The 25814-nt window shown below is 38.4% G+C and overlaps 5 protein-coding genes across 7 annotated transcripts; 1 reads left to right on the plus strand and 4 right to left on the minus strand.

The window, feature by feature from the left end:
• Positions 1-337: 337 nt before the first annotated feature.
• On the minus strand, positions 338-14196 carry LOC132200094 (lysocardiolipin acyltransferase 1-like). Of its 2 annotated transcripts, none has more exons than XM_059625292.1 (8): positions 14049-14196; positions 5733-5920; positions 4489-4693; positions 3828-3940; positions 3535-3685; positions 3355-3472; positions 2899-3016; positions 338-2097 (listed from the first exon to the last, which is right to left on the minus strand). In XM_059625292.1, exons 1-8 carry the CDS (start codon positions 14095-14097, stop codon positions 1849-1851), a joined length of 1191 nt encoding a protein of 396 aa, XP_059481275.1. In that variant the 5' UTR covers positions 14098-14196; the 3' UTR covers positions 338-1848. The 2 variants fall into 2 exon arrangements, with proteins under 2 accessions (XP_059481275.1, XP_059481276.1); XM_059625293.1 differs by lacking the exon at positions 14049-14196 and adding an exon at positions 10552-10694 and having other exon boundaries at positions 339-2097.
• On the plus strand, positions 2736-14830 carry LOC132200096 (uncharacterized). The gene is made up of 5 exons (XM_059625295.1): positions 2736-2751; positions 2806-3040; positions 3187-3246; positions 13637-13787; positions 14085-14830. The coding sequence occupies exons 2-5, from the start codon at positions 3024-3026 to the stop codon at positions 14475-14477; spliced, it is 621 nt and encodes a 206-aa protein (XP_059481278.1). The 5' UTR covers positions 2736-2751; positions 2806-3023; the 3' UTR covers positions 14478-14830.
• Positions 14831-15182: 352 nt separating this feature from the next.
• Positions 15183-17190, minus strand: LOC132200095 (zinc transporter ZIP9). Its single transcript, XM_059625294.1, has 7 exons — positions 16827-17190; positions 16653-16758; positions 16446-16595; positions 16319-16384; positions 16175-16260; positions 15985-16119; positions 15183-15735 (listed from the first exon to the last, which is right to left on the minus strand). The coding sequence occupies exons 1-7, from the start codon at positions 16920-16922 to the stop codon at positions 15478-15480; spliced, it is 897 nt and encodes a 298-aa protein (XP_059481277.1). The 5' UTR covers positions 16923-17190; the 3' UTR covers positions 15183-15477.
• Positions 17191-17787: 597 nt separating this feature from the next.
• LOC132201186 (transcriptional repressor protein YY1-like) lies at positions 17788-21565 on the minus strand. Of its 2 annotated transcripts, none has more exons than XM_059627151.1 (5): positions 21080-21565; positions 19696-19831; positions 19226-19457; positions 18998-19167; positions 17788-18750 (listed from the first exon to the last, which is right to left on the minus strand). In XM_059627151.1, exons 1-5 carry the CDS (start codon positions 21540-21542, stop codon positions 18627-18629), a joined length of 1125 nt encoding a protein of 374 aa, XP_059483134.1. In that variant the 5' UTR covers positions 21543-21565; the 3' UTR covers positions 17788-18626. The 2 variants fall into 2 exon arrangements, with proteins under 2 accessions (XP_059483134.1, XP_059483133.1); XM_059627150.1 differs by having other exon boundaries at positions 19687-19831.
• Positions 21566-22145: 580 nt separating this feature from the next.
• LOC132199995 (dopamine beta-hydroxylase) lies at positions 22146-25080 on the minus strand. The gene is made up of 9 exons (XM_059625141.1): positions 24309-25080; positions 24079-24225; positions 23760-24023; positions 23513-23710; positions 23374-23458; positions 23135-23301; positions 22858-23040; positions 22501-22688; positions 22146-22443 (listed from the first exon to the last, which is right to left on the minus strand). Exons 1-9 carry the CDS (start codon positions 24573-24575, stop codon positions 22206-22208), a joined length of 1737 nt encoding a protein of 578 aa, XP_059481124.1. The 5' UTR covers positions 24576-25080; the 3' UTR covers positions 22146-22205.
• Between the last annotated feature and the right edge of the window lie 734 nt (positions 25081-25814).

Raw genomic sequence — 25814 nt, forward strand, 5'->3', positions numbered from 1 at the left:
GTAAAAAACACATAAAGATAGTTGACAAGAATTTTGTATTAAAATTAATTTTTATCGCTTCATGGAAATAAAAAGTTTTTTATTCTAGTCTACAATCGGCTTTTCATTTTTAGTCATTTCTATGGGATGTATTGTTTTTTCTCTATGAAAAAAAAACACGGAGGAAAAGCTTATTTACTAGCTGTATTAACAGTAAGTAATGAAAAAAAATTGCGAAGAAATAATTTCAAATTTCTTTGCTGATTTGCAAAAAAAAAAAAAAAATTAAAATTTTTAATTCAATAATTAAACACAGACTGAAATAATGTAGATGAAAATAATTTGGAATCTCAAATCTCATTTTGCTTCATTTTTTTAAATTTATTCAAAGTTGATAAATTTTTATTTTACATTCTATTGTAGATGAACAAATGTTTGCAAAATTTCATATTCTATCAATACTTTTATTAGATTTTGCTGAAGTTTAGGTCCTTCTTTCCAAATAAAAACGTATTGTTTAGACATCAGTAATTGGCACCCACTTTATAGCATTGGTACCACTATTTTTTCAAGTTTGATTCATCACATTATCATCATTATATCTTTTCAATTATATCAAAAGTATTACAGTTTTACAATTAAAAATCATATGACATTTTTGCATTAATTTGAGATAAAAAGTAAATCAGATATATAACTTTTAGCCTTTTAGGAGTTAAGCTTTCGCGAATTTATATTCTTTTCGTAATCCAAAAATATCAAAATTACACATTTTAGAATTTTTTGATACAATATTATTTAAAAATGATTAATAAGAAGAAAAATATTACCATTTTTTTTTAAATGAGTATAATACACAGAGCAAATATGCTGGTGATCTCACGTTGAGTCATTTAAGTTAAAAATTTCTTTGACATAATTATTACATTCACAATAAGAGAATATAGTAATCGTAGGCCAGCAACTGTGGTTTTATCACAGATTGCGGAAAACGTTGGATTTTCCTAAACTTTTTCATGAACATCTTTTAATGATCGAACTTTAACTTTTTACTACATATAACTATTAGCTAATTACTCTAAATTTAACGAATTACTTGGTTCAAGGGCAGCAAGTTCTGTAAATTACATATTATGTTAAAATGACATCAAAGAGAACACCGTTTGTTTTTGCATTGGAAATTGAGGACATTTTAATTTACCGGGTCATGAATAAGAATTGACGTTTGCAGTCACATATCATTGGATGATAGCGGTACTCAATAGGGAAGTATATTTCTCTGAAAACATTAGCCTTTCTTCCCTTCATAATTTTATGGGTTTAATTCCAAATTGGAATGTTTCTAACTGGATAAACAATGCAATAACTTTTCTTGCTAATCACAAACTCATGGATAACACAAAACTTGAAATTTCTAAGAAAAAGGAATAATGTTTTACCGCTATTTAATTTTTTGCCTTTGACTTGATTGAGATCTTTGTACTAGATTGGGAAAGACTAATTTTATATTAAACTTTCAGATGCTGAAAAATGAAGAGTCCAACTAGATAATAACATAATTATTGCTCTTCTACACGCTAAATAAGTATGCACATAACTCAATAATTATTAAAAAATTGATCACTTTGCTTTGTTGATGTGAGGATCAATTTAGAATTTCAATATAATATCTAAAATTATAGTCATAGACAGCAAAAAATGTTTTAACAAATACCACGTGAACCCTCAGGGTGTACAAAAACATCCTTTACGAAGGAATAATTAAAAAGCATCAAAAATCCAAAGTGGCGCAGATCTTGCTAACACAACATGAGTGACTAGAAATTTTGCTGAATTTGAAAAATCAAATCGCAATAACTTGCGGGAACATCAATTACATTTCTTTTCGTGGTGCTTTCGAGCGTAGTGCAAGGCGATCTCCAAATGCTGGAATCCGTCACCAACGAAGGAGCAGAGTATGAAAAGGCTGCTGGTGGCCAAAACCCACATTTGGAACCACCACAAGTTGAAGATGGCGTAAACGGAGAACAGAGTGAGCGACGTCCATGCCAAGAAGGACAAGTGCAAAGAATTCACAGTCTTTGCTCCCGCCGGCCTGTCATGGATTCGCGGGCAATCCTAATGAATGAACAAAAAACATTATAACGAATTAAAAAACCTCTTAAAAAATAAACTCTTATTGTTGAAGTTAATATGTGGAATGATAAAAATAAAATAAAAAATATTAAAGAAATGGCAACACTAACGAATGATGAAATGAAGACGCACGAGTATTAAAATATAGGCTTTTTTTAGTTTTTTTACAAAATCGAGATTCACAAACTTAAATCTTACAATTTGATGGTATTTGAGAAGAAATTTTTTTAATCTTTTTTTTCACGAGACATGAGCATTTATTTAATTAATTTTTTACTAGAGAATTAGTGATAACTAGCATAAGAAATTAAACGAAATTATGATCATGAAATTGCAAGATAATTTTTAAACATTATTTGTTTTTATTCAAGTAATCAATTTTTGTTCTTGGGAACATGGGAGACAAGCAGGCCAAGCAGCCAGATTAGCCAGAAAGCAGACCAGACAGACACAGAGCGGCGGCGGGAAAAGATGGAATTGGCGTGGGAGGGGGAAGAGGGGGTCGCGAAAGAAGAATGAGCAGGAACAAGCAAGGTGGAAGGCGAAAACCAAAACAAACAGGACCGATTGACTGGAAGTGACAGCTGCGGACGGTCATAGTTAAAATGTCGCGGTTGGAATGAGCCTCATGCTCAGGTGAATGAAAACTAGAATGCCCGACATTTGACATTGAGATGGAAATCGTTCCAGTGATGCACCAAAACCGCAGTGCAGGAGGGAATTGGCTCGAAGCTCGGACCGTCCGCAGCTTTTCTCCAGTCGTTTAACGTCGTTGAAACTCACCTGCGGAAAACTTTGCGTTTTGTGGAACTCTTTGAGGCTCTCCTCCTTGTCTTTCCACACCTGGCACAGCCATTGTCTGTAGCCAACTTCGTCGAGAGGTAGCGAGTCGATCGGGTGTCTGCAAAATGAATATAAATCAGAGGTGAGATTGATTGAATATTTTTTTTTGTGGAATGAAAATTTTTATGTCATGCTTTTTATATTAGATATTGCCCTAAAATTAAAATTTTGCTTTTTCTTTCAAGTTTATTTAATTCTGTATTAAATTATTCTGCTTAATTTTTCCAGTGACATTTACATTCGTCTGGGGGATTTAATGGTGCCCACAGAATTGGACAAAGCCCCAAGGTATGTGAAAATTCCAATATTTTTTCGTCTGATTTCATTTTTAAAAGTCAGCTTAAACTTCATGTGATGATTTTCCCCATTATTTTTCGGCCCAATTTATTTTGCTACCTTTTAATTTTAAAATGAACCTCTTCTGGGAAAATGCCCTTCAACATGTCCTTCTCGGTTTGGGGCACCGTTTTCGGATATGCGATCGTCAAGTCGTAGACGGCATCCAACTGGCCATCTGCAAATGAAAATTCTCAATCAAATTCCCGGCAAGTTTTCACAGCGGAATTCCAAACGCACCGCCTCGCAATCGCTGGCCGAGAAATGCGAAACCCGTGGTCTTTGGATGAAGAACCTTCTCATATTTTGGGAGGTTGTGCTTGTCTGCATACCTGTCGCTACTCGCTTTGCTTTGGCGAGTCAAATCGGTGCCCTCGGGGAAAATCAAAAGCTGGAAAGAGATAAAAAAATATTATTTAAATTAAAAATTATCTTCAAAGTTTATTCCATCAAACATTAATGTTCATAAAAATTCATGGCGTTTTAGAAATCCTATAAAATTAATTAACATAAAATTTAAATAAGCGCCGAACCTGGCATGTGTGGCCAATGTCTTTAAAGTAGTCCAGCACTTTGTTCATTAACTTCTGATCCATTTCCCACGAACGGTGGATGTAAAGGAAGCAAGTCATTTGCATGACCCAGCCTGGAAAAGAGAGAAAGAATAATAATAATATCTCATCAAAGTGCAGTGATCACTCACTCGCGTGTTAATAAAGCATATTATATAAATGAGCAGAGATGAGAAATCGATTGGCTCGTTAAACGAATTCTATTTGGTCGAGTTCAAGCGACGCCAAAAGGCTGTTTGTAGTTTATCACGCTTAATTGCCGTCATAAATATTTTATGTTGAGCAGATGGGAGAAGTCACTTATTTGATCTATTAGGGGACATTTAGTCGATTTATTGTCTTTAGTCATTCGATTGATTTCATCCATTGGCATTTTTATTACTACGTGGCCTTAGAGATCATTATTTAATAAAATGCCTTTCTCAATATCAAGAAAAGTTGCTTTGGAATTTTGCTAATATTAGATTCATGTTGATATGCATGATACCATTTCAAGGAAAGACTCAATCGATGCCTAGCAAGAAAAATATCAGTCTCACGCCTTTGAACTCGTAATGAGGATGCTTTGATGTGCATATTGCAAATGAGCAAAGAGCCTCTGAACACAAAAAGTGACGCTCACCTGGCCCTGGAAAATGCCGCACAGCACTTTTTAGCACGAATTTGAGTCGGTGGGATGGCGGACTGGAGCCGTGAAACATGGCTGCCCACAGGTAGTTCCAGTCCAACCGGGTCCGGTGGTTCATCACAATTAGGGCCCGGTCCTCGGGGTCTACTTTGTCGCCTACGACCACTATCCTGGTGCCCATCATAATTTCCATCAGAGCCTGAAATGAATAAATATGGAGAACACTTAGCAAAGGACTAATTTAATTAATTTTGGGCAAATTATGAAAATAATCCGACAATTAGGTATCTGTAAATTTATATATTTAATTAAATTTGGTGGTTGTTAACAGCGGAACCAGTTTCAATAAACAGAATCATTATCCAAAAATAAATCAAGCTTGCGACTAACAAGTGTTCTGTGAAAAGGCGATTTGCTGGCCGAAGCGGGTGGGCAAATAATGAATGAGTTCTGCGACCCCTAATTGGCTCCATTGTGAATTGTCACATGCGACAATCAAGTATATACGAAGCGAGGACCCAAGAGCATTCCTTCTTTAGCCGCTCGCCGTCCAATAAGCTGACGAGAGATCCTTATTTTCTATCGAGGGCAAAGGGAATTCTCGTCGAGACCAATTCAATATAATAAATGAGAGGCAATAAAATTCTTAATGGGAGATCCGACCGCATCTTTTAAATTTAGAATTAATTATTATACTTTGTGGTACTTTTGGGTTTATTGTCTGTGCTATTGCTCGATTTATGTGAATAATCATAAGCAATCATATAAATCCTTAAAAAAGAATACATGAAAAAATTGAAGTTTCTCTTAAAAATTATTTTATATTTGTAGAAATGTATATTTATTCTGGTAGAATCTTAACTTAAAATTTGTTTTAATGCTCCGTTAAAAACTTTAAAAAACGCATAATTTAAACAAATTAAATTTTTATACATGAAATCTTGCTTTTTATGTTTAAAAATATTAAAATCTTATTTTAAAGCATTAGACTGATTTTCGCAAGAAATAAATTTGCAGAGCAGTGAAGTCACGTATTTTTTTTTTTATCTTAAATCGGATCGTTTTCGACGGACACGTCCATTATTATTTATGGTCATCCTGTCGATTTCAAATCCCCGCATCCCGCGCAACACACAGGTCGGGCAGGTTGCATGGCTCGACGTGGAAAGGGGTTATTTATTCGCGCATTTTTTGTTGGTCTCTTTATCTGCGTCCGGCGTGATTTATTGGGTACTCACCGTTGGGTAGGTTTCCCAAGCACCGAAAATGATTTCGGTAAAAGCTCTGTAGTGTCGCGGAGATAAAACCAGTAGCGGCAATAATGGGCAGTAGAGCAAATAAAATCCAGCCAAGATGCTGAGGTACCACAGCAGGCAGAAGGTGACGCCCCGCAAGTACCCGAGCGCGCCACCTGCTCTTGGGCCGGCTGCAAAGAAAGAAAGAAAAGTCGTAAGCGTTAGATAAGACACCGTAAAAAGCAAATCTGCACGTGCTGCACTGCGGAAAACATAAGAAAATGTGCACCGCCTGGCTTCTGGAAAAGCGCCTTGTCTCTTTTGTGCATTGAAGGCGGATTGTAGAGGTTTTGTGCCATATTTTTTCTTCTCATAACGTTTCTATCGCACTGTACAACAAAATATAAGTAGAAGCTGAAGGGCTTGTATGCTACGTTCAGGAAAGTTTAAGTTGAATAATTACTTTTACCATTTTTTTATAAAATTAAGATGTCTTTACCGCCAGAAAGCAATTTTAGCATTTCCCAGCAATGCCAACAATAATTTTGGTATCGCCAAAAATCAATAACTTTATTTTTCTTATAAACTTTATAAGATTCAAGATATTTTGAAAAGTTCAAAAAACTTTTTCAAATCTGCAGTCTGCACAAAAATATTGCTTGAAATAATCTAAATAAATTCAATGTTGGTTGGCCGTCTCGCCTTAAGTGTTGGCGTTCGCTTTCATCGAATTTTGATTTTTCATTCACGGACCATTGGAAATGGATGTGGGCAGAGTGATTGATCAAGCAATTGGCGCGGGCGCGATTGATTTCTTGAAATATCTCAGCACTGGGCGTGGCAGCGTATTTATTCGTGATTGATGCTGTTCAAAATTGTATCAAACCTAAAATTTCTGAAATAAACCTTCCATTGGCAGTTCATTGTGTGCGGTAAATCATCATACAGTGAATAATTAAAATTCCCCGTGTGACATTTTGCACACCCTGCATCCCTGCATTAATTAGCTTCGGCTGTTAACGGACTCCGTTTCAATTAGGCTGCAAACGACACGCGGCGGTAACAGCGAACAAAACCACACGATATGTTATTACCCGCGGGAAACCGCACTGTCAAACAGCCAGTTGTTGCCGTTCGAACTTCTCTATTCCTGTATCGGCGATATAATAATTCAAAATCGATGTAATCCCTTCTCGCCCCGGCCTATTTGCGATGCGCCCTTCCCCGCCTGGGGCTTCCTCATGTCCGCTCTCCCATCCGCCAGACCAACACGCTCGCAGCGTTTTCTTCGTGATTTCCCACTTCTTATGATCTTTCTTTTTTACCTGCGGAGTAAAAACGTGCCGCTGTATAAAAGCGGTGTTGAAATTTATGATGATCGCGGTCGCTTATCTCTGCGAATGTAAGACTCTCGTTAAACCACCCACCGTGCCAACGATTGCTAGCAATGGGTGCTAGTGAAATTCTATATCGCACCTTTTGCAACTGAATCCACACATCTGCATGGCTAACCAACCAACTTTGCGGACGCTAAATTCTCTCGCGTCACTGCTGCTGGAGAAAATGGCGCTGCCTGGATTATGAAATAATTTATTCCCACCAAGGTTGTTCTTGCGTTATTAATTCGCAACGCAGGGACAAACTTGTTGAGATGCAAACTTTTGTTTATCACCAGCCAACAGGAGAGAAAGTTGAAAATTCAATTTTCTTGGAAATCACCTACAGCACAACTGCGGCACAAAAGCGTTCGGTTATTGAGTTGGTTACAGAATTATTCAATATAATACAAAATTCGCAAAATATTTTTTATATTTTATCACCTATAACGCAGCTACAATTTTTCCTTTAATAATGGAAAATTCCGTAAGAAAAATCTTCTACCATATTAAATTTTGAATTGTCATGATAATTTTTATTACCTGACATAAAAATTTCCAAATGGCACAGGAATTGAACCTAATTTTTATATATTTAAAAATTTAGTGATGTGATTTACATCCTGCTTCGACAATTATATAATTCAATTCTGACTCATTTGATGTTCTGTTCAATTAATTTTTCTCAGTAACGTTTTTTGTTGTGCTACATTTTCATAGTAGTTCTGATAGTGCTGCAGTTATTGATTGTTAAAAAACGAAAATATTGACGGTGCAGACTTTTAATTACAGTTGATGAGCATCCAAACAATATTGATCCTGCAGCAAAAATCGAACATAATGGACTTTTCCACGTCATCAATCACGGCTCCTTTGTGCTTTTGTTGTTGTGCATGTCTGCTAGCCGGTCAGGAAAACACGCGCTCTCGTCCGCTCGTTAATAAATGCCATTATTACTTTTGCCTTTGGAAAACCAAAATACAGAGCAGGAAAATGAGAGAAATTTCCCCTGGAAAGAAGTGATGAAAATTTTCCGCGCCACCGAATAATTTGGCTCCTTGAGCAACCACGTGCGTTTCAGCGCGCGCGACGATACCACTTCGAAAATAATATATATGCAAAAACGTTGATGAGTCTATTTCTAAGCGTTGCCGTCTCGAATGATACCGACGGCAACGGACGAGACCTTTTTTCCGCGCAAAAAGCTTCATAGTGCGTCTCAAGTCTTGATTGCTAAATCTAGCAGACCCGCCATGTCTTGGACGTGAAATGACGCAAACATCAGTGAAAGAGGGATTGAGGTCGCAAATGCATTTTGAATGAGTTCAAAAGGGTCACGGTTTTGTTTCGAAGAGCCAACTGGAGCATGGAAAATTGTCTTGACGTCCAGGAAAAATCTTTGAAATTTCAACTAAACTCATAAAATTTATCAGCGGAGTTGAAAATTCTTGCTTTATTAAATTTAATTTCGCTTCCATTTAATCAAATTACTTTTTGTACTGATATTATTTTGAATCATACATAAAAAAATTCTGAATATATGAATATGATTAAATAAATATTTGTATTGAATCTGTCAGAATATTAGAAGTGTGTTTTTTATAGTGGATAATTCTCTTTAATCTGGTTAAGTAATGACTAATGAATGAATGCAAACTTCTTTCTTAGATTTTCATTTAAAAATTATAAGAAGAGTGAAGCAGAAAGTTTCATTTCTCTTTTCTTTTTTGCAAACTAGGAGTTGAATAACTTTGTATGGACAGAATCAGGTCATACTGCGGGTATATTGAAGAAGTATAAAAATATGCCTCTGTTTGCACAAATTCCATCAACATCCTATTCACTCTTCACTTTACTAAATGCATCAAGCAACAAATTATGCTCTATTCCTGGATCGCCGCGCTCTCCGAGAGTAAACCGAGAGCATTTAAATATGTGCATGCACGTAAGCGCACTTTGAAAGACTTGGGTACATAATTGTTGGCTGTAAATGCGATGTTTTTTCCTCCATTATCTGCCAGCGTGAGCACTACTTGTGCCAGTTTTTTTTTGTGCGGCTTCGTTCAACTTTTAATTTGATAAAACGCTTACAAGGCAGAGAGAGAAATTCTATTTTAAGCGCGATGCTTATTAAATAAAATAGCGGAGCCAAGCGGTCTCGTTTGGACTCGATCAAAAAGATCAGCCAAGCCAGTTTCAACTGCGAGCCAGAAACGTCTAAATTAATTGGGCGTGCACATATTTCTCTCCTTGTGGCACATTTAATCCCCCTTATCTCATCAAGCGGAAATTTTAATTCGTGTACTTTTCAGTGTCAGATTTTTTCCCTTTAGTCCAAAACGCATTTCATATTTGATTAAAAATTTATATTCCAATAGGAGCAAAATACAACCCGCCGATCCCTTTCCACAGAACGTTTCTTTGAGTTAGAGTTCAAAGGGCTTGCCGATTAATTATGAATGCAAAGAGCGGCGAAATTTCATTGCAAAAAAGCTCTCATCACCGCGACACCCATTCAACACCAGCTTAATTTCTTTTCCGGCTCCACTCTCGTGCAAATGGAACGGTTTCGTTTACGGAGCGGTGATTGAGTTTAATGCGCACCAAACAATTAGCACCAGATTTCACGCTCGATTTTGCACAAGTGTCGCTAATCATGAAATTAGCACTAATTTCTCCTACTGAAGGAGAACGCGTTATTGTAAATACAAATTTTTCAGTTCAATTATCGTCTCTAAATATGTTTGCTGTTGCAGGTCGCATAAACAGTTCATTGAGTCAATGACTTCTACCATAATCGATCGTACTTTTCAACTGTGAGCTGGTTTATGTACACAATACAAATTACCTAAAAGTAAAAAAAAATCCCATTTAAAACAATCAATTATTGATGTGTACAATTATTAATATTGTTTTTATCAGTTTTCTTTTAGGCAACTATTTAAACACGTTAGATTAATGCTGAAATAATTTCCATCATAAATTTTACTATTATTATTTGAAAAAAAACTCCTTTTTCTTCCTTTCTTGAATTATATAATTTGGGTTTTATATCATTGTAAAGCCCCTTCTCCGTGCTTGAGCTAAATTTCATTGCTTTATTACCCCGAAAAATCAAAAATAAATTTGACCTGCAAAAACGCAAATAAACGCCCTTGACAAAGAAAACTTTTTATGCAAACTTTCGCTTTGCATTCTGCACAAATAATTAGCCCGGGCGCTACTTTGCTGAAATTTGCAAAAACGGCGGAAAGTGGCGCGACACTAATTTGGAATCAGGCAGCGCGAGCAGAATTCGCAAACCGGCCGGTCGTGACGAGCGTAATCAGCATGCAGAGCTCATTAAGGCCGCCGATTTGCATAGACCAGCATCGACTCCCCAATCGGCGCCCGGATTGACCTCCAAGGGCTGCAACCGACCCGCAGGGAGCGAAATCACAACTCACCCATGCTGCTGGGCGATCAGCGTGTCATAATATTGGCGAATTGGGGCGATCAAATATCGCCCCTTGGTCCCGGCGTCTTTGAACTTGTTCGCGAGCTCAGCTGCCCGCCGCTTACTCACTCGGTGAAAGCCTCTCTCTCTCAGTTCGGGACGGGGAGCGAGCGAGCGGGCCAGCGAGCGGCCACCCCTCCGCGCAGCCATGGCGACCACGCTCGCTTCCCCTCCGAGTTATACACCCCGCTCAGCACGATTCCCTATTTTATTCGTTCGGCCCCGAGCGGGGGCGGCGTGCGGGAAAGTTGGAAAAGCTCGTGCGGAAAGCGACGTGCTTTTGCGCGATGCTTCACGGAAAAAGGGTTGCTTCTCAAGAGGGTGGCTTGTTTAGACTCGAGACGAGGCGTGCATTTTGCCCGGTCCAGTGCTCTCGTGATGTGAATGCTCTAATTTCTGGATTGTTTTTACTTACACTGGCAGAGACTTGATCTGCTTCGCAAAGTCAAGAAGCGGCTTTTTGCTCAACAATGGCGAACTGAGAAGAAAGGCTGTTAAATTTTATTCTCGTGCTGCTGCGAGTCACTCTTTAGAAAATTACCCCACTTTTTGTCGCGGACCATTTTAGTTTATTTAATTAACTCCAAAAGATTTCTCATTTTTTTTTCTTGCGATGGAAATTTTCTGAAGTCTTTACCACACAAAATGATTGAATGTATTATATGAATCTAAATAAACGTAACAAAATATTTCGTGTCTCAAATATAATAACTTTTCATAACAATTTCAATTTTTTTTTGTTTTTTTTTTTAATATATAGCACAAAGAATATTATATTCTCTGAGGGGCCATTATAGGAATTAACAAACTTTTCGGCTTTGACATATCCATGCCCTGGCTTGTTCATGCAGAACGACACCGTGCAGAATTTTTTTTTAAATAATTCTAGTTTTGAGTCCACTCAACTTTGACCCACTTTTTTCTGTATTCCATTTTTTGCGCAAAAATATTTTTGGCAGCTCTTTGTGCATCAAATTCGCGAATCTATCCCTCTTTTCCTCCCTTGCATGCATGGCGAGATGAAAGTATAATAACAATCATTCTCTGCTGGCACACAGCGTGAAACTGCAAAAACTAGCCGCAGCATTCAGCCCATTGTGTTTCGCCTGTCCATTGACGTGAAAAATGCGTTTTTACGAGTTCACATTTGTCGGCTGAATAAAAAGGGGTGCAAGTTTATTCGGCTTCTGAATGCTCGACTGTTGAAGCAGTTTTGGCAGCTTTTCTCGGAAGGGCGGAACAAATTTGCCCAGCTAGAGAAGTCCATTAGTCGGATGAATTTTGAATTTAGATCTGGGAGAGCGTGAGAGTGTTGCAAGTGTTGAAACTATATTATGAATTTCTCATCTGCGCGTCCCTCCAGTTTCTGGTTGGGTTGGATTATTTATTATTTCATAGAGCCTGAGAGAGGAAGCAGCGAAGCATTCCTCAAACAAACAGCCCGAACCGGCGGCGCAACTGGTGCCGCTGAAAGATCTCGTTTGATCGCGCTTGGTATTATCAGCCGGTTTTGCTCTCGCTCTCGTTTCCTATTAACCAAGGCACCTCTTCCTTGTAGCTACACAGACTGATGATGACGGGCGAATTATTCTCTGCCGCCCCAAGCAGTCGTTCAAGGGAGCAAAATTAATGGTCTCAAGAATTTGCGAAATGAGCTGTCTGCTGCGGAAATGGAGGAAGTTGGACTGCAAAAAATGTGTGCGTTGATAACGCGAACGGGTGCTTTAATAAACGCGTGATTGATATGGGACCTCAAAATTAAAACTTTTCTAAAAAAAAAAAAAAAAAATCTATATAAAAGCAAAAACAAAAGTAGGTTACATTCTTCTGCATTGGAAAATTAAACTTTTTATGTTTTAATACTTAAATAGTAAAAATTTATTCATGACCTTGCCGCTTGAAATTCAATTTCCAGGCTGATATTTCACCGTCTAAAAAAAATGCCGCCCGCCTTTACCTGCACAGCACAACAAATGGTTATGTGGCGCGCGCTCCAATTAAAAGTATATCACAATGGAAAGTGTGCCAGACCGACCAAAAGTGTGCCGAACATGCACCAGTTCAAGTTAACTGGCTCACGCGGGAGAAATTTCACTTTCATCCTTAAACTTGCGCCTGCTAAGCTCGTTATGCAACCGGCCAGGCTTCCAGCTCGCCGCTTTCGTGAGAGCGCAATGAAAGTGAGAGTCGGGTGGGCATCGCGAATTATCAAACCGCGCGAAAGCTGGGCTTGATTTTTTTTATTCCATATCCGGCGTAGTTAGGAAGATTTTTGTTTGCATTTTTTCTCATATTTGACCGTGCCTTACCAAAAAATGGTCTTTTTCTTGCTGAGACGCTCTCAATGGGAGGAAGGAGACTCATGCAAACACACGGAGGGATTGCGCGACGTATTATTTTGGCATGTTTGCAAGAGACGTGCTTGTCTGTGTTAGACCGACCAAATCTTATGGTCGGCTCCGTTCGGCCGCAAAACGCGCGCGTCAAAACATTTTGTGACGCCATCCGCACATCACCCCACGTCTTTATTGTCGCCGAAAGGGTTATTTCTGGAAGTGTAGTGTGCTTGTGACACCACCTTCCAAATAAATGTTTGGCAACAACCTTAGAATAGTTATCCTCAATTAACTCGCAATAGGAACTGTTGAAATAGCGCTGTATTTGCAACAAAACTTTTCTCTGTAAAGTTATAGATCTCAAAAATGATTTAAAAATCAAAGAAATGGCACTAGAAAACTTTATGTAAATGGTGTATATCGAAAATAATTTTAGCAGCGGTTAAATAAATAAAATTGTCATATATCATGTACTTTTATCAATAAATAAAAGAGATTATCTGCGAAATTGAGATCCCCTTTCAGAGTGGCTGGATTATTGAAAGAAAATTGATGATTTAAAAAAGATTTATTTAATGAAATTTGCTCATTTCTTGACCTCCATTAAATTTTTTATTGTTAAAAGTTATATCTAAATTTTTTAATTCATTTTTTACTTTTAAAACTAATCTGGAAAAAAATCAAATTTTATGATTTCAGACTTGTCAATGTAAGCTATGACATTCAACATCCCTATTGGCTGGACACACTGGAATTGCCAGAGGTGTCAGCTCAGTACGATGAACTTCATTCCAACTACGACCTTTGGCGCCGATTCTCTGACGTTGCCTCAGATGAAGAGCACGAAGAGGTTAGCATTTACTTCTAATACCAGATTGATAAAATTTTCTTTGCCCCCTATATATTTTTTTACCGGGGCGGCCTAGTCTCTTTTGATGTTGGGTCAGGCGTTTAAGCAGACATCTGATATTAGTTTTAAGCCATTTCTTCTTCTTTTATCAAATTAATTTTTTTTTGTATTGACCCCAAGAAGAGTAAATAATCATAGTAAATTTTTTAAATGAATTAAAATATGCTGAAATAATTCATATTAAAAAAATATTATTCTTACCTCTCATCCGTTTTGATGGATGTATTGCTGTTCTAGCTGGACTTGCCATTGGGCACCAATAAGCGGCGCAAGTTGCACAAGTACCGCCAGGTCTTAAAGGAAAAAAGCAAGCGTAGCCTTCGCGCAGTGCCAAAGCACATCAGAGACTACAGTAACCGCAAAAGGCTCAGTGAGTTTGAGAGGGAGGAGGAGCACAGAAAGAGGTTCAAGCAGATGCACAGGGTCCCCACCGTTCCCACCTTCGGAGAGAGCAACGAGCTCGTCTATGATTCTGACGACTCAACCAAAATTGTCAACGCCACTCAGCAGACAGACTCGGCTGAGTCTGAGATGGAGATTTCTGACCACTCTGATGCTGATAACGAGGTATCCAATGATGAAGATGACGAAGGGATAGACGACGAGGAAGATGATGATGGAGCAGAGTAGTTAGGAAGCGCGGCACTTCCTACATTTCCCCACCTGATATTTTTGCTCACGCGTCAGCTCAGTATCGAGGTCGGGTGTTGTTTTTTTAACCTTCCGTTCGATGCAGCAGGTTCGTAGCTGAACTTGCACTTTTAATTTTTCCTTTCTTTTTGCCAAATGTGTAACACATTCACCTGTTTATTTTAACTTTTCATTTCTAGATAGAGTTTATAATTGATTACTGTTGATTAACTTAATAGTTTATCACTAAGGTTCACAAGACTCATGTATAATGACTTATGCAATATTATTTCAGTTACCTCAAAGATGCAAATTATTGTTAACTTAATGAGAATTTATCTACTGTTAATGTATTTAAAATATATTTGTAAGCTGCAGTTAATGACAAAAAAATTATTATCAGTTTTAAGGCCAAGCGCATTCAGTCAATATAATGTGTGATGATCCAATAGCCGGTGTACCTCAATAAGTTATGCTTAATAAACTTATGCACAGAGGAAACTTATAATATCAGATAATATAATATAGCATATTTACAAATAATTATATTTGCAACTAAGCTGATTATAAAGTAAAAAGTAATAAAACCTATTAATGTTAAGTTTTTCAAATTCATTTAACCTAATATTAAAATATTAAGTGAATAATGCAAAATATTATTTCTGTAATGATCTGAGTGAAAATCAATAAATCAATAAAACTATATTGAAGTTTTGGCATTTTTCTTTTATTAAAAAGAAAAAATCCATCAATATAAAGAAATAACAAATATCTGAAACATCTTCTCAAGCTGCTCCAGTGATCAACTGCTTAAAATTAGAGGAATTTCGAGCATGACACGTTCATTGCCATGTTTATAGTTAAAATCTTAGTATCAAGTCTGTCCACTTAGCAATTTTAAACCCGTCCTCTGGCAATAAAAATATGAGTTGTTGATAGAAAATGGCTGAGTCAGCAAAAATAATTGCACCAAGTATGTTTTGGGTCAAGAACAGTCAGACTAGTGGTGATGGCCCACAGCTAACATCAATGGCAACAATGTGCCGACAACAAGGAAGAAGAGTTCTCGAAGTCTTAAGGTTTTGCCATGGCTTGCCGCGGCACCATTCTCAGGGCTGACGGGCTGATAAGCGTGCGAGTGAGATCGCTGAGTCAGCTCGGGCAGGACGTGCACTGTGGCCACATAGAGGAAGGTCCCCGCACTGAACAGCATCGCCAGACCAGTGGCATTCACAGAAGACAGAGTTTCTTTGCTGTCCTGCAAACGATAAATAAATAAAAACTTCAAATTTGAGCCGAAAATGAGGAAATTCATATTATAGGGTATTCTTTTACCAAAACCCACCAGCTCTTTCTTTATCTGAAAGGATTGACCCTTATTTATTTGTATGCCAATTAACTGAAGTAACAATTTCAAACTCTATATCAATCCGTAGTAATTCAGCATATATTCAATGTTGATGAGACAAGAAAAAATGTCCTCGTCAAAATCGAGGAGTTTACGAACCTGTCCTAGGCCAAAGTAAGTCACAACAGCCAGGAGTGGCGCAGACACTGAGAAAATTATAAGATGCTTTCTGATTCTGTTTCTCTCCAAACCCTCATGCATTAGGAATGTAACAAGTCCAAAGGCAGCCGGTGCCTGATGGGAAAACAATTAATAAACTAATCATAGCTCATATCCTCCAATTATATACCTTGTGCAGCATTATTGCTATGAACACAATCATTTCAACGTCTGTGTGCGCCGTCGTTGCTGCAGCTCCCAGAGCAATACCATCAGCTACGAAGAGAGTTAAAATTTTAGTAGCCCGAAATTATATTTAAATCAATTTCTATACCTGCTGCGTGGACAACCAAACCAACAGTTGCTGTCATGCTCTTTTCGGTTTTGTTTTCCGAATCACCTGAAGGAGGACAAATAAAAAAATTTAATAAAAAGTAAAGGACGAATTTAATTAAGAGCACCTCTTTTGGCTGAGAGTTGATCTACTAGTAACATGAAAACAAATCCAAGCACCAGAGAAACACCTATTAGGGAATGGACATCGGCTCCTTCGTCAGAGTGCTCGTTAAGATTTACAACTCCTCCCGAGCCTTCGTGATTACCCTCGTGGGCTAGAATTTTTGAGGATTTAAATTAATAAGCTCTCTATTTTCTCAAATTATCTGTACCGTGAGGGACACTTAGTAGAGACCTGACACCTTCCGGGATAATAACGGAAAGAGCCGTTCCGACCAGAAGACCGGCCCCAAGAACAGACACCATTTGAAGACTCTCCTAAAAATAATATTTAAAATAAGACAATTGTACATATTTATGTAGTTTCTGCCGGGAAGAAAATTCACCTGCGAGAGTGACATGGTGAGAGGTATGGAGCCGGACAAATAGCTGCCCACCAGCATCAGCAGGGAAAGGAACACGAGCTTCGTGGTCTCATCCATCTTGCAGGTGCGAAAGGTCTCTTGCGAACTGTTGGTTCCAGGACTCGAGAATCGAGAAATAGAAGTTTATGCGCACATTGTCTAATAAATGTAAAGCGTTGGCAAATTCCGGCTTGGTATCGCGAAGCGCTGTTATCACGGCTAAAGACTAAACATCTCTGTTTTGCTTTTTGTAAAAAAGTTCTAACTTGCAGAACACAAAACAAAAATTATTTACATCCGACTGTCCTTTTTGCCACAACATCGATCGAGGACAGCTGACAGGTGATGAAGCGCTGCCAACTTAACAAAATAATTGCTGCAGTTTTACCAAATTAGAGTATTATTTATAATAAAAAATACGGATGACTAATTTATAATTTATATCCAATATTATTGCGAATAATGTTTAAATTGAAAAATATAAGAAAAAAATAAATAATATATCCCATGGTGTGGTGATTTGAATTTAAAATCGGCTTTTCCTCGATGGGAAAGCCGATTTTAAATTCAAATCACCATGAATCAACCCTCGATCGTGAAATTCTACCACAATATATTTCCCATGTTTTCATGATACGCTTAGATTCAAAAATATATCTCAAGTTCTTTGGAAGTTTTCTCATAAAAAATTTGTTACTTAGGAGAAATAATTATTTTTATTTGAATTGATTTGCACATGATCCTATGATTATGGACATTCACTCAAACTGCTCTGGAAACTTGTATTCAACTTCTCTCATGACTCTCACTGCAGCCACACATCGACTTAAACAGGTCACTTCATTATAAATATACAGTGTGATTCTTCCTAAGCTAAAAATTTAATCCTGAGCCAAAATAGGATTTTTCTACAGCAATATATGTATATAACACAAGTTATTTATGTTTTAAAGGCGGTTGATGAAATTTTGCTGCATGAAAACAACTCTGTACTTCACTCATTATCAATTATTCGTCCAAGGTACTTTGGGTGTGTCGATATTGTTAACGGTTGCGTATTGACAAACATGAACTAGACTGTGTTTGCTTTCAAAACAAAATTAATTTTGCAAAGAAAGATTGAGATAATAATTAGAGATCATTCCATTCCAATGCCGTCAAAAATTTAGTTTTAGTTGTTGGTTTTTACAGTCTTGTTTTATGAAAATCCATAATATTTTTATAGACACTAAAAAAAGTACAGCCTACTCTGTGGCTTCAGAAGTTAGACCAAATAAGATAACTTCATCCAAAAAATACAAAAACAGTACTTATATACCACCATTCAATTATTTTCAATCTTTCTTAAAGCATTATTTACATAAAGCATCGCTCCAATATAATAATATGAACTGCAGCTCTGCAAAAATGCAGAACTGCGGCATTTGTGCCGAACATTATATTTACTGGTAAAATCTGCCTGTCGTTCTCTAAATAAATGATCAAACATTCATCTAGAACTTAAACAATAAAAATCCAAGAGAAACATAAGCTTTCCATGGCGTGCAAAGAATTCTCTTTACCTCACTGAACAAAAATTGGACACCTTAAAAGAGCTTTAGATAAAATTCTCCCACAATCACTCGGCCCATACGTGCAATGAATACACACAGGGGTATTACGAAGACGTAGCGCAACCACCAGCTGGTTGTGCAAATTTTTGGTACAAAAATGTTGTTTCTGGCTTGACACAGGTAGACAATGTTCAACTCTAGTCCCACTCACACAAATCCCGATAACTGTTTAGTCCGTATAAACAATATACTGTGCATCGTCTGCGCTGCCTACGTCCACACTGACAAATTGAGGTGGCGTTATATTCTGCACCTGCATTGCCACTGGTCTGGTGGCAAGACTGTTTCTCGACCTATAACAAGTAAGTCAAAATTAGATAAGAAAATGAAATGGTTTAAATTTAAAACAAGAGGTGTGTTTAATTCATAAGCATAATCAAGGTACAATAAATTTTAAGTTAAAAAACACAATTTGTTTCTAACTAATCTATTTTTAAAATCCAGAGGAAAATAAATTTGCAAAAATTGAACACAACCTCCGACTCTTTTTCAATCTCACAGTTACTTGATACAAAGAAAGTATTGAATATTAATTATTACTTGGCCTTGGCGTGAGTTAGAATATGGGACTTCAGGTTGGTTGACTGCGCAAACTTCTTGTTGCATCCATCAAATGGACAAACGTAAGGCCTGTCACCGGTGTGAATGCGAACATGCGTTCTCAGGTTAAAGTCTAGGGAGAATCTCTTTCCACATCCCTCAAATGTGCACTGCAAGAAAGTTTGGTCTTAATAAATATTTCTTTTCAATTTTTTCCCCGATTATTACCTGGAAAGGTTTTTCTCCAGTGTGAACCAGTTGGTGCCTCTTCAGTTTGGAGCTCTCGACAAAAGCCTTTCCGCACTCAGCGCAGACATGAACTCTGGGACCGTGTGTGTGTAGATGCTTTCTCATGGCCGAATTATCCCTGAACATTTTTGTGCAGCCTTTGTGGGGGCAGGCTATGGTGCGGTCAATGCTGTCCTGTGTGGCCTTTTTAGGTTTGACCTTGTGGCCAGGCCTGTCACAATTAAACAATAAAAAGAATGGCTGTTGGGAACTAATACGCTTAAGTTATTTTTAATAATAATAAATTAAGAACAAAAACAAAATAAAATTATTAAAACGAAGCCAAAAAAACAATTACACTTAATTATTAGCCCTTAATTAACTTGCTGATAGTTGGCAAATTATAAAAACTTAAAAATATCTTACAAACTAAAAAGAAAATAAAATGAAACCTTCCGTACATTTCATACCTGGCAAATTCTGCCAGTTGTTTAGGGTCGCTGAGGTCAAGACCAGGAATTCCGCCTGCCTGGATCTTTTTGCCAGACATATACTCTGTGTAGTCGGGATCAGGCTCTGGGTTGCTGACATCGTCCATGACATCATCTGTAGAGAAAAATGAATGGATAAAAAATGTTCAATTTTTTAACAGAAGAAGTGATAGTACAATAATATAAATATGTCAAGATAATAGCCAAAGTTGCCTTTCTGCGATATTTAAAAAAAAAATTGATTGAAACCTGTCAATTGAATGATTGCATAAATGAGATAATTAACTTTTTTATATGAATGATGCATTTGTATTTGTAAATTTATATTCATTGCATAGCCGTTAACTCTGAAATGAAACGTATTAAAAATAATTTTTATTTTGATAAACTGCTGAAAGAAACAGTGTTTCTGATTTTTTTTTTCATTTTTGCTATATTAAAAAAATGTGTAAATTTGTTATTTAATAATAATAACAAAATTATTGTTTTTTTTCCACAGAGCTAGTTTTTGTAGTAAACATAATTTATGTATGGAATTATTTCGGTGGTGGGAGTGGGAACAACACCCTAATTTACGCGGACGGCTAACCTTCGGGGCCACAAAAACACCGGTCGACCTTGAAGAGCTAACTTTCAAGAGATCGCGCCTCGCCGGAAGTGACGTCACGTACTGGCTAAGCAATTTAATGGCGTTACCCGAGAACAATGAACAAAAAAGCCAAAACGAAAGCCGAAAATCGGCCGAAACAATAAAAACCACTTTTTGGCGACAGCCGCTTCGGCAGCGAATGCGCGAACGATCGAGTTAAGACGGGACGTGTTTTATTTCAAGGTCAAAGGGACACAAAAGTCTAGCAAGTCGGACATCGACGGCTCCTTTGCAAGCTCGGCAGCGACCATTGTATAAAAATGGCGTCTTCGGCGGCCATAGTCTCAGTGGCCATATTGTATAAAATATGGCAGCCACCGAAGAGTTTACCTATGGCCGACAAAGAATCAAAACAAACACCGGGACACCCGGTAGGGCCGACGATTAGGCACGGAAAGGTCGGATTCTGAGGCGAATCCGGCCTGGCCGACCCCCTGGGCGTCCGCCATCTTGAATTGCCGCCGCAGTCCGCGATAAAGCCAAGCCCGAGCTTGGAAATACCCTTTGCGCCCAAAAGCCGGCTTTCACCGACGTAAACAAACCCTTTGCACAGGCCGAAGTGGCCGAAAAGTCGGCCCGGATAATCAATCGGAGTGACAAGACCCCAATTAAACGGAAAACCGCGTTGGCACGATCGCGAGCCCCCTCGGAGCCCCAGAGGCGCCTCCTCTGTTGCTAGGGAACCAATTTCGGGCCGAATAGGCCGAAACTCACCGTCGTCAGTACCGGAGGCCCACATGGTGACCGAAAACTCGCCCTCCAGCGTCTTGATTTGCACCTGCTTCTGCTCCCACTTGCGGTTTTTCGGCTCAGAGGCGCCAAAGTCGGTGATGATTTCGTTGGCCCGCAGCTTCACGGCGGACACGGCGTTCTTTTTGCCCTTTTTCTGGCCGCGCCGGGATGGTCCTGGGCTCGATTGTATGTAAATGTCGCCAGCATTAGGCACCGGTATCTGGTCGTAAGCCGACAAATCCCCGCCGACGATTTCTTCCTGCGTTTGCAGGATGATTTCCTCGCGTCCGGGCTCCGGCATGGCCTGCAGTGATATCATCGGCTGCCCGTCCATGTCCGTCTCAACTGTTTCCAAAGGAATTTCAACCGGCACGGATTCTATTTCCACTTCTTGCATTTCCGGCTGAATTTCGACTTCAGAGAGATCATCTCCTGATGCCATCATCGTGAAGACTGAACTGAATTTAATCGCTAGTGCGCACGTTTTCTGCGCATAGTGTGCTCGCTGCATGATTCCCATTGGCGCTCTCGGGTCACATGACCAGCAGACCAATTGAAATTAGGAGAGCTTTGAATCCTTGCGCGAAAAACACGCAATTAAAAGTATCCGTAATATAACGCGAGGAGTTCTCAATATGAGTTCAAAGTTCAATGTTCTATTGTGCGACTGCTGCGACTTATAAACAAGCAAACAGGTATACACACGCGACACTTAATTATGGGTTGAAAACCGCATGATTTGAAAGTGTTAAAAACATAAATAGTTTCCATAATGTATCTTTACTAAAAGTTTCAGTTAATGAGTCTTTTCGTTTTTTCTATTTTGGTCTAAATTGAAATAATAATATTTTTCAATAATCATCATAATAAACAGTTCATTAGGAGTGAAATCATGAGTGATTTCTTCTCGGATATAATTTCTTCCCAATCTCTTTTATTTTATTATTTTTAATTATTTTGATAATTTGCCCTAAATATGGAAAAGAATCCTCCGAGGAAACTCCTTTATTTTAATTTAAATAAAATTTTTACATTTTTATATATTTATTGTATTTTTTTATAACCATTGATTTTTTTAAGCTTGAAATTTTTTCATTTTGTCATTATTTTATCCTGTTTCGCACGCTGGCCTTGGTTTCGGTGGAAGTGGGTAAAGAATATTTGTGAGTGGTGAATTTTCCCACTCTCCAGGAAACCGCTCGCCGTTGGACTGATTGCACTGCATGGACAAAGGTGATTCCAAGTACATTTGATGAAGAACGTTTGCTCTGGCAGGCGTCCAGCGAATCGAGCCGTAATTCTTAGATATTGCACCTTGAGGCTCGATTTTAGATTGACCGTCCCAGCTAGCAAATATTAAATAATAAAAGTTTGTCAATAAGCTGATTTATTAAAATTCTTACTCTCTCATGAAACGGAAATAATCCCACAGGCTTTCGTAGCTGATGGCACTCTTGCAAACTTCTAGCCGAGATTTTGGGTAATAGTGAACGTAGTTGACGCACATTTCATCGCTTATGGAAAATCCACCCAAAGTTATATTTTTCCTATCCTTTGTATTGTAGTAACAGGTCGTGATGAGAGCGTCACCCTTAAATTAATTTATAAAATAATAAATTAAACACTTCTAAACACACGAATATAAATTTGCATAATAACTGTTAAGCAAAAAAAGTTAATGGAAATAATAACCCTATTGCGTGTGCAGAGTTGTTATCCACATGCACAGCACTCCAGCTCTACAGGTTGCCTATACTCACAGGCAGTACGCGAACAGGCCGCTTGAGTTTGCGGATCTCTTGGAAGTGGGTGCTGTAGTGGCGGTCTTGGTTGAGCAGCGGCAGCTCCCGTCCGTCCCTGATATGCCTCGTTTCTACCCTGGTACCTGTCAAGTGGGTGTGCAATTGGGATGCAAAAATCACGATTCCATCTTGTTGCAAACTCTAAAATTAAATATTAAATGAAATTTTTAAGTTTCTCGTTGAAAATTTTTAATTGATGACTGAATAATTTTTATTTATAGCATTTAAATTTTACCACTGCAGTACACTCGCTAATACAATAGCCAGAAAGAGTGAAACTCGGCTGCATGGGTGGAATAGCCATTTTATCGATATATTCCAAACCAAGCTCCATAACACCGGCGTCTAGTGGGCGCAGTGTTGGCGTGACGAGAATTTTAATTCCTGAGCTATCCACCCAGTCTGCGGAAAGATATTATTTATTCGATTTAATAAATTGGTGAGATAGTATAGCTTGAAATATAAAATTCATACCAGACTTAAGTTCTGGGTTATTGTAATGAACCTCGAGCATGACGTAAGGATTAAAATCGGGCCCACCAATAGGCAAACCAGCTTCCTGTAAATAACAATGGCAAACATAAAAGCTAAAATTTGTATCTTATTATTCAACTTGAGGGTAATCGAACGGCTGGGCTCCCATTGCCCACGCTGAGAGAACCCTTTTGCAGTGTTCGAGAATGGGTGGCTTGTCTTTGGCAAAGCAAGGGCCTTGGTAACTTGGCACTTTTTGCTTGGCAGGAAGTTCACAGTGAAAAAGTTCCATGTGGTGCACCAGGGGCTCATTTCCGTCTTGGATGGCAGCACCAAACTGCGCAAAATTTTCAGCTCGGTATTTCCACCAAAACTAAATTAATCACCTGCAAAACGTGATGTTTCTTTTCCTGTAGCGCTTTTGGCAGCAAGTGGATGGTGCACCAGTAAGTCGTTTCGTCCGCGGGAACCTTGGCACGGTCCGAAGTGAAATGCAAAGCGCGAGCGTCGGCTGGAAAATCAGGCTCGGGCAGAAGGGCTTTTAAAAGCTGCGTTCTTTGAAAGCCATTTTTTCCTGTAGCTATATTGAGGCCGTTCACTCGATACAGAGGTCCTTCGCCTACTGCCCAAACCACGTGAGTTGTACCGTCCTAGTTTATTTAATTTAAAATTGATTTCAAATTAGACAAAAAAAGTGAATTTTACTTCAATAAGGTAATCTTCCTCATCGCAAGTGTCAAATTTGCGACTGAATGAAAATTTAATTATTTCTCCGTGGTTGGCAATTTTAAAATTGGCACAATTCTGCAAATCATCTTCGTGAATTTTACCCGACTCATCAGACCAAGTATCCTTAAAATTCATTTTTTTTTAAATTAATATATATTATTTAATTAAATAAGAAGTAAAAAAGGTTGTAAATTTTTATTTTTTACCGTGAGATGAGGGTTTCCTTTCCAATCGACCCAGTACAAACAATAGTCTGCAGGAGTAATTTCACCGTAATTGGAAAATCCGAGCGCCAACCACTGCCTAGGGCTCTCCGTCCTGAAATGTATCTCAAACGACACCTTCTCGTCAGGGTAATCGGGCAGCCAGTGAAGGGTAATGTTGCCTGACGGATCGAGTGGAATGTTGAAAACTTTTCCTGACGCCGAATTAATTACTATGGCGATGAAATAAAACACGATCCTCAGTCTCATCCTGGTGGCTGCACAGCTCCACTTTGGCAAATGGAGATGCGAAAATGCGGGGGCACCCTTTTATAAAGCAGGATGTGTATAGGGTTGGTGGGATTGAGGCACGTCGTAATCACCCGAGGGCGAACAAGAATGCGCCTCTGGTATGTCTTCATATTCGCATTCCTTAATCGATTCGCGGCCTCGGTTAGGAATTAATAAAAAGTGGAGCACAGAAGAGAATTTTGGTGTTGCAGTAATGACGAAAAATGCAATTAAGAACGGTGTACATTCTGAAATTTTTGTCGTCTGCATATGCAAGAGTTTCGTGTATGTTTGCCTTGGGGTGAAAGCCCTTAATGGGTGTCATGTTTTGCGGCACTCGCGATTTCACTTGCTCATGAATTATGCATGACATGGATAAGCGGTGCTTCCTGGGAGGGGTGCAATAAAAAATGACGGCGAGCAAAAAATGAACAAGTGTCAAAATTTATTCTGTGACTGATAACAATCTTGTGTTTTGGAAATATGTCAAGTGAATAAAACTGTAAAATTAATATTTATAACTTTAAAAATATATTTAAAAATAATTTCTGCAAGCACATAATGAAATTAGGATATAAATTAATGAATTTTTCCAGTTAAACAAATTAATAAATAAAGGAGCTCATTTGATTTGAGTAATAAAAGATGAAACTATATTTTCCACTGGTTTAACCCACTTCGATGTTCGAGATAATTTGAAGTGCGCACACATTCCCGTACACAAAAAAACACCTATTAGGCATAATAAATTACTTTCGCCTTTTCCTCTCCTTTCCGGGGCGCCAATGTAGGTTACACTCTGACGCAACGCGAGATACTATCTACTACCTCGAGCTACAGCAGCCATCGGACTTTCCGCGGTCGCTGTATAATGATAAAGATTCGGGCCAAAAGCACCACCAACCGAAGACTGAAGTTAGGCAAATTGTTGGTCAGCCGTGTCACGCACGTCACATAACTTTCATCGCTAGCGCTTGGATTGTGGCGCCCTCAATACGGTCCTCTCGCGCGGTGATCGCACCTGACGGTAATTTAATAATTTATAGCGTGTAGTAAAGGTTATTGTTAATTACACGAGTTTAGCGACTCGTGATGCTAAATGGAGGCAGTTTGCTATAAACTGCTATAAACCAATGATGATAGTAAAATTTTAAGGTGTGCGAGACAGAAATGAGACTTTTTGCGTAAGTGGCAACCTCATTCAAATAAATTTGAAGG

Source organism: Neocloeon triangulifer, unplaced genomic scaffold (genome assembly GCF_031216515.1).
Source record: "Neocloeon triangulifer isolate White Clay Creek 2 clone unplaced genomic scaffold, ASM3121651v1 ptg000014l, whole genome shotgun sequence".
In the NCBI taxonomy this organism is placed as follows: domain Eukaryota; kingdom Metazoa; phylum Arthropoda; class Insecta; order Ephemeroptera; family Baetidae; genus Neocloeon; species Neocloeon triangulifer.

What these genes read in the sequence shown, in the direction of transcription:
- LOC132200096 (XM_059625295.1), top strand. An exon ending in GAATTGGACAAAGCCCCAAG is followed by an intron (nt 3,247 to 13,636) that starts GTATGTGAAAAT and finishes TTATGATTTCAG; the next exon opens with ACTTGTCAATGTAAGCTATG. An exon ending in CAGATGAAGAGCACGAAGAG is followed by an intron (nt 13,788 to 14,084) that starts GTTAGCATTTAC and finishes TTGCTGTTCTAG; the next exon opens with CTGGACTTGCCATTGGGCAC.
- LOC132200094 (XM_059625292.1), bottom strand. Translation starts at nt 14,097, where the DNA reads ATGGCAAGTCCAGCTAGAACAGCAATACATCCATCAAAACGGATGAGA. An exon ending in CTTGGGAAACCTACCCAACG is followed by an intron (nt 4,694 to 5,732) that starts GTGAGTACCCAA and finishes TATTCATTTCAG; the next exon opens with GCTCTGATGGAAATTATGAT. An exon ending in ACATTGGCCACACATGCCAG is followed by an intron (nt 3,686 to 3,827) that starts GTTCGGCGCTTA and finishes ATCTCTTTCCAG; the next exon opens with CTTTTGATTTTCCCCGAGGG.
- LOC132200095 (XM_059625294.1), bottom strand. Translation starts at nt 16,922, where the DNA reads ATGGATGAGACCACGAAGCTCGTGTTCCTTTCCCTGCTGATGCTGGTG. An exon ending in TCACCATGTCACTCTCGCAG is followed by an intron (nt 16,759 to 16,826) that starts GTGAATTTTCTT and finishes TATTATTTTTAG; the next exon opens with GAGAGTCTTCAAATGGTGTC. An exon ending in TAGCAATAATGCTGCACAAG is followed by an intron (nt 16,120 to 16,174) that starts GTATATAATTGG and finishes TTTTCCCATCAG; the next exon opens with GCACCGGCTGCCTTTGGACT.
- LOC132201186 (XM_059627150.1), bottom strand. Translation starts at nt 21,542, where the DNA reads ATGATGGCATCAGGAGATGATCTCTCTGAAGTCGAAATTCAGCCGGAA. An exon ending in GGCCTCCGGTACTGACGACG is followed by an intron (nt 19,832 to 21,079) that starts GTGAGTTTCGGC and finishes TTTTCTCTACAG; the next exon opens with ATGATGTCATGGACGATGTC. An exon ending in CTGGAGAAAAACCTTTCCAG is followed by an intron (nt 19,168 to 19,225) that starts GTAATAATCGGG and finishes ACTTTCTTGCAG; the next exon opens with TGCACATTTGAGGGATGTGG.
- LOC132199995 (XM_059625141.1), bottom strand. Translation starts at nt 24,575, where the DNA reads ATGAGACTGAGGATCGTGTTTTATTTCATCGCCATAGTAATTAATTCG. An exon ending in AGGAAGATTACCTTATTGAA is followed by an intron (nt 24,024 to 24,078) that starts GTAAAATTCACT and finishes TAAATAAACTAG; the next exon opens with GACGGTACAACTCACGTGGT. An exon ending in AGAAACATCACGTTTTGCAG is followed by an intron (nt 23,711 to 23,759) that starts GTGATTAATTTA and finishes AATTTTGCGCAG; the next exon opens with TTTGGTGCTGCCATCCAAGA.